Here is a 17,235-nt window from a genome sequence, read left to right as displayed (position 1 = left end):
AAAGGGACAGGCGCAGGGATGAAAGCCTAGAATGCCAGCATTTGCGCCCCTTTAATCACACAGGGTGTCCCTTTTCTATCCATTCCATTAATGATCCATTTCCCACCCAGTTTAATACGTCCTGCATCCAGTGTTGGAGAAGAAAAGGAGAAGAAAAAAAAAAGAGGGAAAAATGGAGGCAAGCCAAGGCACGCAATTCCAGGCTGGGAACAAACCAGTGGGGGGTTTAGTGAGGAGGTGGGTCTAGCGAGAAGAAAAAGCAAAAGCATTGGAGAGGTAGGAGGGAAGGAAGGTGAGGCGGGGGTGGGGGTGGGGGTGGGGGCTGGGGAGGTCCCCCCCCCCCCCCCCCCCCGCCCCCCCAAGCCTGCACGTGCTCCCGATTACCTCACAGGGCCTAATCACTGTCAACAGTTTCTCTCTGCATGCTGTGGAGGAGGGGGAGGTTGAGTCACTGACTCTGGTGATTGCTGGCTGGCTCCTTCACTTAGCTCACCTCCCTCATCATTTAACCTCCCCCAGCCTCCTCCCCCTTCTCACCACTGCCTTGCATAGACTTCCACCGAAAAAAAAAAAAAAGAGTGGGAATTTGTGTGTGTGTGGTGGGGAGAGTGGTTGTTGCAGGATTTAGGGTGAGCAGGAAAAGAGGCTGAAGTCTCATGTTGGCATCTGGCTGCCTTTGCTTAGTTGGCTTAAGAATCCACCCATACGAGCTTGTGTGTTTCAAAATATATGCACACAAGTTGTGAGGACTCTGGACTCTGTGTCCAGGAGACTGTCTCCCTCTCTGTCTGCCAGTCAGTCTCAGCCCTGGAGACTGTCTGCCAGTCTGCATGTCTCTGTCACTGGGAACAGAGAAGACTTCGCTGATTAAAGGCAAGGCAACACAGGGTCCTGAACACAACCATCAGGAGGAGATGAAGGGAAATGGAAAGTGGAGGGGTGGTGGGGAGGGGAGTCAGATGGAAGTGGAAGCCCAGTTGCTGATGTATAATTCAACAGCTGAGGTCTGATTAAAATGTGGCTGCCCTGTTTCACAACCCCCACACAGTAACACCACTCACTGTGAGCCTGCAGATTGTTTCAGAGGGTGGGAGGGAATGTGAGAAAATAGACACACACAAGGCTGGAGAGAGGGGTTAGAAGGGCATCTATAAGGAAGTGGTAAACATAGAGGGAGGAAAACGAAAGAGGTGAGTGTGACAGAGAAAGAATGAACAAAGAAGTAGCAATATATCAGTCAACACCATGCATTGTCTGCCAGGTCACTGTGCTAAGAACAAAGAAACCAACTAAAACCTCGCCCTTCCTTCCTAACGGGGAAACACAGTTTCTCTGAACCGCCCCCCCCCCCTCCCCCCTCCTAATTAGTCTCTTCTGGCCATGCCCCCTGACCCCACTTGCCCTCTGCCCTCCAGCTGACCCACTTTGGGGAACGGCAGTCCTCAACCCTTTCCTCTTGTGTCTCTGCTTTGAATGACCTTCTGCCAGAGCCTGTACCTGCTCTATTTGTAGACTGAGAGTGGTTAGGCACAACTCTGAACAAAGACCAGCATTGTAACCTTGCCTGACTAAGTCTAATTTTATATATCTTTTATTTCAGACTTTCTTCATCTTCCTTTTTGTTTTTTGTTGTTGTTGCTGTCCTTTAATTAGGATTATGAATTTGCCAAAGCAGTAGATTTTATATATATATATATATAATTATATAGTCTAACTTGGTCGTTTAATGTTGACTTAAGATATCAAACTCAAAGCAAATTTCCTTTAGTGCAAATAAATGGTTGATTTTGTGACATAATTCAGGAAGCAAAAGTTCTGTTTAGCATCATGAAAATTTCCTTTCATGTATAAGATTCATTTGATGAAGATGATATAAAGGATTTGGGAAAAGTTTTAAGTGTCATTTTATCCTTGCCTGGTTTGTTGAGAGATAGTATGTATGGGAAGGTGTAATTGGAGAAATAATGAGAGGGGACAAAAACAAACTCATAGGGATGAGAAATATGCAGAAAATAGATTTATTCTGAGACACAGTGACTGCTGCATGCTTTGAAAAAGAATCCAAGTGATAAAAAGCCAACAGTGCGAGTCTGGTTATTTCACCAGCAGAGAAAACCATGTGCACACTGTTCAATGTGCCATCACTGAGCCACGTGCACCGACGTCTGTGGATCAGAGAATTACCATGCAGCATGGTGCCAACTCAGTGGGATGACAACCAACAGGCCTCCCTGCTGTCTTCACCACCCATGCCTCATCCATGCAATTACCTCTGCCAGTGTTCATCAAGATTTATTGGGTTCCCATAACCAGTTATAGCTCCTGCACTTTAGCCCCCTCCTCTTCCCCCTTCCCCAGTTTCATCATCATCCAAACCTGTGATTATTCCCAGATCACAATGACATGAAACTGAAAGTGAATGAAAAATAGATTGGTGTTACCGGCATATTGCTCATGCACGTGTATGATGACTCACATTTTGCACAGCCAGCCAGTGATTATTGTATTGATGTCTGTTACTTGTGTTAGCTGTCCAGTATTGAAATTCTGGGTGAATCCTTACTATCCTAGCAGTAATTATAAAAGTGAGGTTTAAGCTAAACTTAGATTGCTCATGTATTTCTTTGCCAGTTATGTTTACTTTTTAACATGCAGTTAAGTGATTGTGCTGTGGTTCAGTTGACTTTTCTTTCATTTTTTCTTTGTTTAATGTAAATCACAGCAAATCTTTGTTCACACTGATAGCATTATGTTGGCAGGTTTTTTTTCTTTCTTCATTTTTTTTTTTTTTCAGCTGCAGTCCAGTGCTGGAATCAGTAAGGGAGTTAACACCATTCCTTTAGCTCCTTTTAGTAGTCCCTTTCTGAAAGATTACTGGTGGCTCACATACACTATACAGTATTGAGAATTTCTGAAGGTGGCCATAACTCTTCAGGACGTGTATTGCTGGCAGTAAATGAAATTTGTCCTGCCTGGCTGTTTCCCAGATGCAAAGCAACGGAGCAAGTAATAGCAGTTAGCACAGTGAAAGGATCCTGCCGCTAATGGCATCAGGCTTGTCAGCTGCCTGGTTTACTGGGGACATCAGAGGCTGACATTGAAAGAGGAAGGCTGAGAGATGCCGTCCTTCTGGAACCATCCATTAGTTCAGGCAGCTAGCACTGATGGTTCTGGAGACTTGTCCTTTATCTCTCTGGTTCAGGGTAAAAACTGAAATAGTATGGGACTGTGTAGAATTCTGTTCAGAAGTGTAGGAAAGGGGAGTGGAGTGATGAATGGGAGAAAAGAAGAAGAGAAAGACTGAGCAGCAGGAATTGGGAATTGGTGAAACTTTTCATGCAATGTTATTCTTATCTAACTGGATTGATTGGGACTTGCAATACTGCATTTGAAAAAAAAAAAGTTTCAATTTAACACTTAGAAATAAATGTCTGACTGTGCAGGTATTGTAGACATGCATTAAAACAGAAAACTGTGTCTCAGAAATAATTATGTGTGCAGGTATTGTAGACTTGCATTGAAGCAGAGAACTGTGTCTCAGAAATAAATGTGTGTGCAGGTATTGTAGACACACATTAAAGCAGAACTTAACTATGTATGTGTACAGGTATTATAGGCATGCATTAAAGCAGAGAACTATGTATGTGCAGGTATTGTAGACATGCATTAAAGCAGAGAACTGTGTGTATGTGCAGGTATTGTAGACATGCATTAAAGCAGAGAACTGTGTGTATGTGCAGGTATTGTAGACATGCATCAAAGCAGAGAACTATGTATGTACAGGTATTGTAGACATGCATTAAAGCAGAGAACTGTGTGTATGTGCAGGTATTGTAGACATGCATTAAAGCAGAGAACTGTGTGTATGTGCAGGTATTGTAGACATGCATTAAAGCAGAGAACTATGTATGTACAGGTATTGTAGACATGCATTAAAGCAGAGAACTGTGTGTATGTGCAGGTATTGTAGACATGCATCAAAGCAGAGAACTTTGTGTATGTGCAGGTATTGTAGACATGCATCAAAGCAGAGAACTATGTATGTACAGGTATTGTAGACATGCATTAAAGCAGAGAACTGTGTGTATGTGCAGGTATTGTAGACATGCATTAAAGCAGAGAACTGTTTGTATGTGCAGGTATTATAGGCATGCATTAAAGCAGAGAACTATGTATGTGCAGGTATTGTAGACATGCATCAAAGCAGAGAACTTTGTGTATGTACAGGTATTGTAGACATGCATTAAAGCAGAGAACTGTGTGTGTGTGTGCAGGTCGGATAGAGCTGAAGGAGGAGACAGTTGAGTGCCTGCTGTCCACAGCCTGTCTGCTGCAGCTGTCAGAGGTGGTGGAGGCCTGCTGCTCCTTCCTCATGAAGCAGCTCCACCCCTCCAACTGCATCGGCATCAGCCAGTTCGCCGACGCTCAGGGGTGCACTGACCTCTACAAAGTGGCCAACAACTACGTCATGGTCAGTGAGGGTAGAGATCACATGATTACTTACTGCCCGTTTCTGCCTTGTAAGGCAGCAAAGAAAGCAGTCACATCTCTCAGTGAAGTTTGGGTCATGTCCCAGTTCAATTTATGTCCCATCATCGTTCTTCATCATCAAAATATAGGAAACAAAATATCCCAAATTTTGGGCCTCAAAAAATAGTTTCAGTTTCAAGGTGTCAGAGTGTGAGGACTGATCCATGCATGCAGCACCATCTGTATTTAACACAGCAAACAAAAAACCCTGTATATTATTCCATTACACTGGTCAGGGCTCGAGAGCCTGCCTAAGTTTGTGTTAAACATTAACCTGAAATAAAAGAAAATAATTGCAACAGTAACTGATATCAAACAAAATAAACAAGTAAATATGATTTTTATTAAAGTTACATAGAAGGCAGCATTAAGTTGGATAGTGATGCAGTGATGAATGATGGTTTTAGGGGGTGGGATGGGAGGTTTTGGGGTGAATTTTTTATTTTCTTTTTTTGTGGGCTGCAGTGCCCATGTTCACTTGCAGGTCCATCAGTGGGCTTTACGTGTATGGTTGCATTTATCTCCATCTGAATTGCAAACATACTCTTCTTGTTTTGTTTTTTTCTTCTTTCTTTTGTTCTTGGGGGATAGGGGAGGACATGAAAACAAAATAAATGACAAAGGGAAAAACGAAACAAACATGCACACACACAAAATTCCGTATCACACAGCATGCTAATAGGGAACATTGTCTTGCTGGATATGAATGTCTGTTGACCACTGTATATTTGAAAGAATGGTAATTCTGCTTCTTCTTTTTTTTTTTTAAAGTTTAGAACAAAGTAAACACATTGTCACATTGTGATATTTAGGACATAGACTGGAGGTAAACATTTTTCACAGAAGATGCAGCCTGACTGCATATTATGGCAGAGCAGTGCTTGTCCATCTTTATGGACAAATTAAAAGCTGTATCCTACAAACAGACCAAAAGATAAGCTCATCATTTTGTACTGTTTTGTTGAATCATGTATTCATCAAGTTCATTCAGTCATTTATTCATGTAATTCTGTGTTTTCCACTGAATATGTTTATGGAGGTGATGCACAATTTATTGTCCATTTGTATGCACTAATTGAAAGTTTGTATTACAAAAGTAAAAGGGAAGCACATCTTTTTGTACTCAAAACAAAAAAAATAAAAAAATAAAAATATTCCTTATGTTTGTATGTGTGACAGTCAGTCATGTCTGACTGTGGCCATCAGAACAGCAGAGGAGGCAGCTGCTGTCTTGATTCTCTTGGCTGGCTAGAATTTGATGAGTGGAGGGTGTCATGCCCAAGTTATTTCCCCACTCTCTGGGCTAAAAGGGTTTTAGAACAGTCAGCGTTGGGATGGTCCCCAAAGGCCAACTAGCCCCCAAGGCTGAAGCGTTAAGAGCCAGTGCAATCTTGCCTCCTAGTTTTAGAGTCGTAGTCCTTTACAAAAGACCAAGCTATAAATGAATTTCCATTGCAGTGAAACCAATGCTCATACGGCTCTCACTTTGCTGTTGGCTCGTCTGTGAGCTCATATTGTTCATTATTTTTTGTAACCTCCTGTGTGTTCTCCAGGAGATGTTTGTGGAGGTGATGCACAACTCTGAGTTCCTGATGCTGCCCTGTGATGAGGTGTGCAAGCTGCTAGCCAGTGACGACCTCAACGTGCCCAACGAGGAGACCATCTTTGAGGCCCTGGTCAAGTGGGCCAAGCACGATCTCCCCTCACGCCGCAAGAACCTCTCCAAGCTCCTCGCCCACATCAAACTGCCCCTCATGGCACCGCAGGTACATGTCAGGCTTGTTAAGAGAAAATACAGATTTGTTGTCTGTAAATTCACAGTAATTTGCCTTTTGCACAAACTTTGTCTTTTGGTTCAAGTACATGAATTGTCAGATATATAAAGCGCAATCTGTTTTGGAACATGACCCATACATTAAATTATGCATCACAGAAAGTCAATGACTTCATTTAATGTTGACTAGTTAAGGAAACCTCATGTCACTGAGACTGAGATACAAGAAATGTGTACATTCATCTCCTTCCAAGCACAGACTCGTCCATTCACATATATACCCAGTCACCATTCCTGTCCTTCACTCTCTCCCACACACATACACATACACTAGGTGTTGCTTGGTGGGTTGCTTGTATGATGGGTTGCTTGCTCATTGGGTTAATGGGCTGACAGTGAAAAGGTTGGCGTTGTCCATCCCTATGTTAGTGTTTTTGGGCGAGGTGAAATGTTGCCAAATTTTCAGCTAACAGTGGTGTATGCAGCCAGTGCAGTTGAGCACTACTGATAACCAAAGGTGCTTTGTTGCACATGCACTTCCATTTTTTTACAGTGAAAAACCATAGCTGTCTTTTTATAAAACAGCTAAATAACATTAGATCTTTCAAGCTGTGCATGGTGCGTTTTGCCTGAAACAGCTGTTTGTGTATTTAGTGAGAGGCCAGAACTAGACCATATACAGCCTGCATAATTTAAACCATCTGTCAATGTTTTGACATTTTATAAAAACATCTGTTTCTGTAAAGTGGTCCATAACTTTTTGTGAAGTATATATGATCTACACTAACTAGCACTGATAGAAAACAATACATATGGTGCATGGTTCGGTCTTGAAATATCATGGCTTGTGGATTATGACTGAGATTGTTTTGAAATGAATTCAATGATTCCTAGTCATAACTAGATGGAATACTATCCACTCCCCTCTAGCTAGGTGCTGTCAGCAGTAAGCACCAAAGACACCCCATGCATAAGCCATGACCAAAGTTTTTAACTGAATGTGTTGGTGTATGTCTCTGAGGATAGTGGAGGGTGTTTTACTAAATGTGTTAGTATGTGTGTCTGGGGGAAAATGGATGGTGTTTAATGTGTTGGTATATGTCCCTGGGGAAAGTGGAGGGTGTGTAAGTTAATGTGTTGGTATATGTCCCTGGGGAAAGTGGAGGGTGTGTAAGTTAATGTGTTGGTATGTGTTCCTGGGGAAAGTGGAGGGTGTCTTAAGTTTATGTGTTGGTATGCGTCTCTGGGGGAAAGTGGAAGGTGAGTAAGTTAATGTGTTGGTATGTGTCCCTGGGGAGAGTGCAGGGTGTTTAAGTTAATTCGTCTGTGTATGTTTGTGGTGGAGGTGTGGGTGTGTCATTGCTGTGAGGGGATGGTGGAACTGGTCCAGAGGTCCCAGGTGACCTGGCCCTGTGTCCTCCATGGCAGTGTGGGCAGGGAAGGGGTCCTGGTGGGTACTAGGGAGATGGAGCTGTGGATTCATAGAATTTGAGCATGAATACATGAATATGTTATGAAGGAAAATGAATAGCGGGTATGGCAGTGTCATGGTCAGGTCTAGGAAGGATTGTTTTTTGTTGATAATCACATTAATGAAATGAAAAACAGACTATAAATAATCGGATTTCATGTTTTTTTGTTGTGAATTACACACACACACACACACACACACACACACACACACACACACACACACACACACACACACACACACACACACAGATTGACATAAGTTTACATTTGGGCCAACAGCAATGTGAGAGCTGTATTATCAGTGGTTTCTCCAGTCAGTGGGAAACCATTTACAGCTTAGTCTTTTGTGAAGGACTATGACTCTCAAACTAGGAGGCAAAATTGCACTGGCTCTTAGTGCTGCAGCCTTGTGGGCTAGTTGGCCTTTGGGAACCATCCCAACGTTGACAGTCCTAAAACCCTCTTGGCTGAGAGAGTGGGGATGCACTTGGGCAAGACACTCTCCACTATAATCAAATTCTAGCCCAAATAGTCGGAACAGCAGTTGCCTCCTCTGCTGTTCTGATGGTCATAGTCGGACACGACTGACTATCACATATATATATATACACACATATATATATATATGTGTGTGTGTGTGTTGATGTATTTATGTATGTATATGAATAGCAAAGTATGGAGTAAATGAAATTTCCAGGTTTAAACCTTTGAGTGCATGAGATGGTGATGACAAAAATAGATGGGGTGATCACATGACGTTGATTGGTGATGACAATCAACACCATCCTTGTCTCCATTGTTGCCACACATGGTCTTCTTATCCACAGAGGTGGCCTTGGATTATAATGCTGTGGGAAAACTAGGTCCACCCGCTGCGAAGATGGATGTGGGCTTTGGGAAGATAGGGACTTCCCTTTTATTGTGTGTGTGGGGGTGGGGGGAGGGAGGATGACACAGCCTCCTGTTTCCCTTTTCAGCAAAGGATGATGGTCTGAGTGGAATGGGGATGGGGGTGGGGCTTTAAAAATGGTGTGCTGACAGGAGGGTGGGGATGGTGGAGAGAGAGAGAGAGTGAAGGGAGGAGTGTGAGAGTTTGTTACAAACCAGACAGGATAATGGACAGGACACATTCTTGCCAGCATAGTCTTAGCTGTGTTTCTGACTTGTTGGGAAAGTTAAGTCTTGTGCTGTCAGTGATTCCTGTCACGGACTCAGTTGTGGATTTGAAAGCAGATATGCCTATATTTAGGATTTGAAGAAGGTAAGGACGAAGGAAGCCAAAAATGAAATGCATTAATGTTGTAGCTCTTGAATTCTTTGGTAAAGATATTCACTGCTCATATTAAAAATGTGTAGTTTGGCATTTGATAATGCAGATGATCTGTTAACTTACAAGTGATTTTTATACAGAAACATTCCACATAGAGAATGTACATGAGCATGCACATCCACAAACAAGCATACCTGAATGCACACGTAGAAAAAAAAAACAAAAAAAGCAATTACCTTTTACTCTTCTACAGTGAAGACAGAAGGATAAATAGCTTCAATCTGTATATACCTTTGGAACACTAGCAGCCAATACCAGTCTTAACACAGAATACCAAACAAAATAAATACATCTGTAATGAAGCATTCTGTCTCTTCCCATCCACAATACAACAAATCCGTCTGCTGTTTGACCGATTGATTGATATGGATACTTGTATAGCCCCTATCCTCTGTCAGAGACCAATCTCAAAGCACTTCACAAATAGTCATTAGCACAACAGGCTGCCTACCTGGGTAGATCCAACTAAGAGCAGCCTTGAGGCGCTCATCATTCATTTCCTGTGTCATTCAGTCAGGCTTCAGTTGTGCACTCACACACCCACACTTACACACACACACACACACACACTGTAACACCAACACAACACAATGCAGGTATATCAGAGTGGATTTTACAACTGGTTGCAGTACATTGCGGACCATGTGGAGACAAACTCTCTGTTCCGTGACGACCGTGAGTGCCAGCAGTTGATCATGGAGGCCCTGAAGTACCACCTGTTGCCGGAGCGACGCTCCTCCTTCCAGAGTCCCCGCACCAAGCCTCGCAAGTCCACCGTTGGTGTCCTGTATGCTGTGGGTGGCATGGACTGTACTAAAGGTGGGTGCGAACCCAAATCCACCGTTAGCTTCTTGTATGCTGTGGACAGTATGGACTGTGGTAAGAACCCAGCCAGCACTGGATTCCGGCCTGTTTCCCAGGTTTGATCCCCAGTTTTGCCACACCTGGTTGGTTAAGGGTGGAAAACTCCCAGGTCAAGATGTACAGACCTGCCAGTGCCTGAACCCCTTTCATGTGTATATACATGCAGAAGATCAAATATACAAATGTTAAAGATCCTGTAATCCATGTTAGCATTAGGTGAGATTTGGAAACAAGAACATACCCAGCAAGCATACTCCAGAAAATGGAGTATGACTGCCTACATGACAGGGTACAAAACATACATGTAAAAAGCCCACTCATACACACAAGTGAACATGGGAGTTGCAGTCCATGAATGCAGATGAAGAACCCAGCATTCCATTCCAAAGGCATCCATCACTCATGGTCAGATGGTAAGACTGAATGTTGTTTGTCTGTGACCAAATTGGCGAGTAGATGTCACACAAGTTGGGGGACGACATCTTATTACCGAGTTAGCTGCAAATTTTGGCCAAACAGAGCAAACCATTAGGCCTAGTTTGCATCAGTTTGATAAGGCAAGTATATTTAACCAAACTGGGAATATGCTACAAACCAGCCGTGTCACCTGCAGAATCTGTTTCTGGAGCCAAGAGAATTGCATTTGTGAATGAGGGAATCAGGAGTTAACTTGCACGCACTGAGCTTGAACCCCCAGTTTTGCATTGGATGACAGGAGCCACGAGCATCGAGAAGTACGATCTGCGCACCAACACCTGGACCCAGGTGGCCAACATGAGCGGTCGACGCCTGCAGTTTGGCGTGGCGGTGCTGGAGGATCGACTGTACGTGGTAGGAGGCCGGGACGGGCTGAAGACACTCAACACGGTGGAGTGCTACGACCCCAAGAAGAAAACCTGGACTCTGATGCCTCCCATGTCCACTCACAGACATGGCCTGGGTGAGTTGTGTGGCAGGGAGATGAGAAAGGCAATTAAAGTCACACATTATGTGGAGTTGTTGCCTTGTGATAACTTGTCTGCCTAGGAAGCGAGGGAATCTTCGGCATTTTAGGAACCCCATTCATTTTTAATTTTTCTTGAAAGCCTTGGATATTTGTTGTCTTTTTTGATGACTTCATAATTGGGCATTATATTCTTTTGGGGCCTAGGACATGAGATGCCCATTGGCAGTTATTTGTTTTGTATGGCTGCTATTATTTTTTTTAAAATTATCGTAATGTATTATTATGTCAGTGTTCAGGTGAATTTTGTGTTCTCCTCTGGCAAAAAATTGTCATGGTTAGTTTCAGAGACATGTTCTTGCTTTATGTGCATGAATATGATTGTACTTGCGTCTGTTACTCTTTTCAAGGTGGTGGGCGTTTTTTTTTTTTTATTGTGGGTGGGGTGGGGGTTGTTTGTTTGGTTCTTATTTGGGGTTTTAGATTCTACAGGATCAATATTTAGTTTTCAGTCCTGATGTGGCACTGTGTGATTGGCTGGACTGGAAGCAACAAAACATAATATGTGTGTTGTGTTGTGGTGTAGGTGTGGGGGTGTTGGAAGGGCCAATGTACGCGGTGGGAGGCCATGACGGATGGTCGTACCTTAACACTGTGGAACGCTGGGACCCTCAAGCCCGACAGTGGAGCTACGTTGCTCCCATGTCCACAGCACGCAGCACTGTGGGAGTGGCCTCCCTTCATGGAAAGTGAGTCAGACACTGTTCTGTGTGATAGTGTTGTCACTTGTTTGGATGGAGTTTGAAAGATCACCTGTGTTATAGATGTCACTTGTTTGGATGGAGTTTGAAAGATCACTTGTTGATTGGATGGAGTTTGAAAGATCACCTGTGTTATAGATGTCACTTGATTGGATGGAGTTTGAAAGATCACTTGTGTTATAGATGTCACTTGATTGGATGGAGTTTGAAAGATCACTTGTGTTATAGATGTCACTTGTTTGGATGGAGTTTGAAAGATCACTTGTGTTATAGATGTCACTTGTTTGGATGGAGTTTGAAAGATCACCTGTGTTATAGATGTCACTTGTTTGGATGGAGTTTGAAAGATCACTTGTGTTATAGATGTCACTTGTTTGGATGGAGTTTGAAAGATCACCTGTGTTATAGATGTCACTTGTTTGGATGGAGTTTGAAAGATCACCTGTGTTATAGATGTCACTTGTTTGGATGGAGTTTGAAAGATCACTTGTGTTATAGATGTCACTTGTTTGGATGGAGTTTGAAAGATCACCTGTGTTATAGATGTCACTTGTTTGGATGGAGTTTGAAAGATCACCTGTGTTATAGATGTCACTTGTTTGGATGGAGTTTGAAAGATCACCTGTGTTATAGATGTCACTTGTTTGGATGGAGTTTGAAAGATCACCTGTGTTATAGATGTCACTTGTTTGGATGGAGTTTGAAAGATCACCTGTGTTATAGATGTCACTTGTTTGGATGGAGTTTGAAAGATCACTTGTGTTATAGATGTCACTTGTTTGGATAGAGTTTGAAAGATCACTTGTGTTATAGATGTCACTTGTTTGGATGGAGTTTGAAAGATCACTTGTGTTATAGATGTCACTTGTTTGGATGGAGTTTGAAAGATCACTTGTGTTATAGATGTCACTTGTTTGGATGGAGTTTGAAAGATCACTTGTTATAGATGTCACTTGTTTGGATAGAGTTTGAAAGATCACCTGTGTTATAGATGTCACTTGTTTGGATGGAGTTTGAAAGATCACCTGTGTTATAGATTTCACTTGTTTGGATAGAGTTTGAAAGATCACCTGTGTTATAGATGTCACTTGTTTGGATGGAGTTTGAAAGATCACTTGTTATAGATGTCACTTGTTTGGATGGAGTTTGAAAGATCACTTGTGTTATAGATGTCACTTGTTTGGATGGAGTTTGAAAGATCACCTGTGTTATAGATGTCACTTGTTTGGATGGAGTTTGAAAGATCACTTGTTGATTGGATGGAGTTTGAAAGATCACTTGTGTTATAGATGTCACTTGTTTGGATGGAGTTTGAAAGATCACCTGTGTTATAGATGTCACTTGTTTGGATGGAGTTTGAAAGATCACTTGTGTTATAGATGTCACTTGTTTGGATACAGTTTGAAAGATCAGTCATGTTGTATGTCCCTTGTTAAGAGTGAGTTTGATCAGTTGTGTTCAAAATGTCACATGTTTTGATAGAGTTTGCAAGAACACTTATGTTATAGATATTTTATATAATTTGATAGATTGATTGTATTACAGGTCAGTTTGTTGTTCTAAATGTCACATGTTAGTATTGATTTTGACAGTTCAGTTATTCATATGCTGTAGTTTTGTTGTGTAGGTTGTCAGACAGATCATTTATTTGTCTGTGTGTGTATGATAATGGTGACTTGTAGAGGGTGACATCAGTTGTTCTGCAGATTCTTTGACAGTACTTCATGACTTGTGCATTGTTTGGATCTTTGTAACACATAGTATATAATTACCATTTGCTGCATCTTGTTTGTTTTTCTTACATTTTTCAGTTCACTTGCCTTTTATTATTAGCCTGTGTTACTCTCAAATATGTTGGTATTCATTTTTACATACTGTATCTGTTTTACATCACTCAGCTTGTACATTGGATACTATTACACAAAGTGTTAATAGCTGCATCTTCAAACACTGTTCTGGCTGGTCAGCTTTCAGAGTTGAGAACTGAATATGTGATGCAGAATGGTACTATGTGTTGATGATTTATTCAATATAGCGTCTTTCCTTGTAAAACATGCTAAGTTGTGCTGTACATGATTTATAGCATGGCTTTCCATGTAAAGTTTGCTGTTGTGCTGTGTAATGTAGTAACCGATGTGTAAAGTATGCATTTAAACACTAAAATGAAAAATAACATGCATAGCCCAGAAAAGACATACAACCAAACACTCAAACACTGATTTATGTTCAAACACACACAAAATCCAGTTATAAGGGTTCAAGGTCATGTTTTGGCATGGTGTTGTGTCCTTGTGAAGGGCACTGTACTCTGACTTTCCTCACTCCACCCACTTGTGAATAGGTACCAGACTTCAGTGGGGGAAAGTTAAAACAGCGGAAGGAGAAGATTGGGCCCCATTTTCCTTTGCTGTGCTCCAGACAGTGGATATGAAATCACTGCCCCAATGGCCATAAAAGGGTATGGGACCTTTAGCCTTAACATATAAAATCACACAACACGTGTCATTTGTGGTGACATATTGAGTAGTTATGAGATGTGACGAACACTCATCATACACCTCATTACCTGAATGATGCGCGTACTAACTGCAATCCATTGCCGACAGACTGTATGCTGTGGGAGGGAGGGATGGCAGCTCCTGCCTCAAGTCGGTGGAGTGTTTTGACCCCCACACCAACAAGTGGACCCACTGTACCCCCATGGCCAAGCGACGGGGCGGGGTGGGCGTGGCCACCTGTAACGGATTCCTCTACGCCGTGGGAGGACATGAGGCCCCCGCCACCAACCCCACCTGTAGCCGCTACGACAGTGCTGAACGGTATGTCAAACATGCAGGATTTGGTTTGATAGCAGTGCACTGTTTTAGCAGTCCACCAAAGTGTAACCACTTGTAATGACTTGTATGTGTGCTGAACTGAAAACTCATTTTATTTAATATTAATAGAATATGTAGTGGAGTCTCCATAGAGTTATCCCACCAGTACTGAACAGGATGTATCAATACTTACGCTGATCAACAGTGGTATAATTCATGGTATTTGTTTATACCAGTACTGATGAATTTTCTGTAAGAAGGCTTTCCATGAAGTAATTGGGCATATTGTGACCTTCAAATCACAAAACTTTCTTTATTCTATTACTTACATTATAGCTGCAGGATAGAAATGTATGTGTGTGCAATGGCTGAATGCATTTATACAAGCTGAAGAGTAATGAAATCAGAATGAACAAATGCAATCTAGAACACAGGAGTGTGTGTGTATGAAGTTCTGACCCATGCCCTGTGTGTGTGTGTGTGTGTGTGTGTGTGTGTGTGTGTGTGCACAGCTATGACCCCAAGACGGACCAGTGGACCAACATATCACCCATCAGTTCTCCACGGGACGCTGTGGGGTTGTGTCCCCTTGGCGACAAACTGTTCGCTGTGGGCGGCTATGACGGTCAGCAGTATCTGAATGATGTCGAGTGCTACGACCCCATTACCAATGAGTGGGTCAAGGTCAGTGCTTGTAGCCATCATAGTTTATGTTTGTTTTCACCTGCTGTAAAATGTGTATGAAAGATTTACTTGATCAGGAATTAAAAACAGTTCCCTGCAGTACAGTGTTAAAGATTTATGTGATTGGATAAAAAAAAAAAAAGATGTGAAGGATATATTTGATTAGTGGTTAACACAGTTTGCTCCTGTAGAAACCTGATGTAAAATGTATATGAAAGATCATATCACAGGTGCTATTTTATCTGGAATAGAATAGTATACTTTGTCTTGAAACCTTCAGATTTATAAGACTCGGGACAATACATTCAAATCTGAGCACTGGGTGACAGTCTGTATGGTTCAAATTGCATATCACAAAATGTCAGAGATCGTACTGTCATAATCACAATTGTATCTTCATTAATGTTGAAGAGTCATTCACAAATTTTCCCAGCCTTCTACAATTCTTTATCAAACATATATTGAGTGTGTTATAAAAAATGTAAATATATGTAAATTTCCATTATCCCTAGTGTGTGGTGTGTTAGAGTAGTGTGTTGAGTGGTGTGTTAGAACAGCATGCTGTGTGTTAGAATGGTGTGGTGTGTGTGTATGTTCTGGAGAACAGTGTGTTGTGTGATGTGTAAAAATAGTTTTGTGTGCGTGTTGAACAGTGTGTTATGTGGTTTGTCTGAACAATGTGTTGTGTTAGAACAGCGTGTTGTGTGGTATGGTTAAACACTATTTTGTGTGTGTGTTCAGGTTGCGTCACTGTGCACGGGACGCGCAGGTGCATGTGTGGTACATGTGCCGAACAGCTGACTACATGCCGAGGGATCGCTGGCACTGCTGAGGAAATGGCCCTCAGGACTCCTGGCTCTGCACCGAGCCAAAGCCATCGTCGAGTCCTGGATGTGAACTCAAGGATGTGAACACCATCAGTTGGACCAATGCACCCAGACGTTATTTCTTCTTTCCACCTCCTCAGCTGAACAATGCATGGACAAACTTTTGGTTTGGCACACTGCTGCCATGGACTTGCATTGTCATTTTCTTTGCAGTTTATGTTGTGTTTGAATTGTCTTGCTGTTCTGTTTGGGGAGTGAAGTGTTCCCAGCAGACCGCCGATCCAGGCCTGACATTCCCAGTCCCGTGAGGCTGCACATCATCATCAGTCGGGTCTCAGGGAGACTGGAGCTGAAAGACATCTGGACACTCTTCCTCTGTTCACATCCGCCATCCCTTCACCGCCATCACCAGTCGTGCTAAATCAGTCGCCAAGCGATCCCTCGTCATTCGACACTGGCCACATGCCATGGGTGGAAACAAAGACTTTTTATTTTCTATGGGTGGGGCCAGGTAATCCCTCATCAGCCAACCCTGGCCACAACCCATGGGTGGAAACAAACACTTGATTTTCTATGGGTGGGGGTGATGCAGGGCTGACAACCTGTCAGTGCATGGACTGCTGCCACAGTGCAGCTAGAGTGGTGTCCCCTCCACACACAGCACTGCTGTCACAGTCAACACATGCTTGTTGACACACATTGCACAGTTTGCTCCATTTGGGGGCCTAGTCATCTTCATTTTCTTTCATTTATACACCAAACATTTTTTGTCTGTCTTGTCATTGTTTCACTATGTGGGTTTGAGGGCCTGTGCAGTGTGCTTGCCAGTACCCATCTGTAAAAACACTAAAGCATCCGTTTCGTCATGTCTTGGTGTGATTTGGGGAAAAGGTGTCATATTGAAACCGTTTCCCCAAAAGATATCACACTGAAAACGCTTCTGAGTAATTTTTTTAAGGCAAGGGCATTTGGCAGCTGCTGGCTCACATAATCCGTATACAGATTTTTTTTTTTTTTTTAAATAATAATGTGATTAGATCTTTTAGTTCTAGCACTGTTTCTTGAAAGAGGTCAGACACATGCTCATTACCTTAGATGCCAGTAAAGACGAGTATGAAAATGTTGATGGTAGTCCAGGCTTGACCATCACTGCACAAGATATGCTGTGGTAGTGTTGTTATTTCCTGCAGAAATATAAAGCATAAGATCAGTGACCTGTTTTTTCAGGGTGTT

General features: G+C 42.4%; 1 protein-coding gene across 1 annotated transcript in view; it reads left to right on the top strand.

The window, feature by feature from the left end:
* Positions 1-17,007, top strand: part of LOC143283740 (kelch-like protein 5) — a 65,032-nt gene extending 48,025 nt beyond the window's left edge. The window contains exons 3-10 of the mRNA XM_076590039.1: positions 4,275-4,471; positions 6,084-6,296; positions 9,737-9,926; positions 10,687-10,911; positions 11,501-11,663; positions 14,282-14,494; positions 15,004-15,175; positions 15,917-17,007. Coding sequence (XP_076446154.1) covers positions 4,275-4,471; positions 6,084-6,296; positions 9,737-9,926; positions 10,687-10,911; positions 11,501-11,663; positions 14,282-14,494; positions 15,004-15,175; positions 15,917-15,976 — 1,433 coding nt within the window. The 3' untranslated portion in view covers positions 15,977-17,007. The remainder of the gene's footprint in view (positions 1-4,274; positions 4,472-6,083; positions 6,297-9,736; positions 9,927-10,686; positions 10,912-11,500; positions 11,664-14,281; positions 14,495-15,003; positions 15,176-15,916) is intronic.
* The last annotated feature ends 228 nt before the right edge of the window (positions 17,008-17,235 follow it).

This window comes from Babylonia areolata, chromosome 7 (assembly GCF_041734735.1).
Source record: "Babylonia areolata isolate BAREFJ2019XMU chromosome 7, ASM4173473v1, whole genome shotgun sequence".
NCBI lineage: Eukaryota > Metazoa > Mollusca > Gastropoda > Neogastropoda > Buccinidae > Babylonia > Babylonia areolata.
The sequence above is the reverse complement of the archived record's forward strand: the minus strand, read 5'-3'. Positions and strand labels throughout refer to the sequence as shown.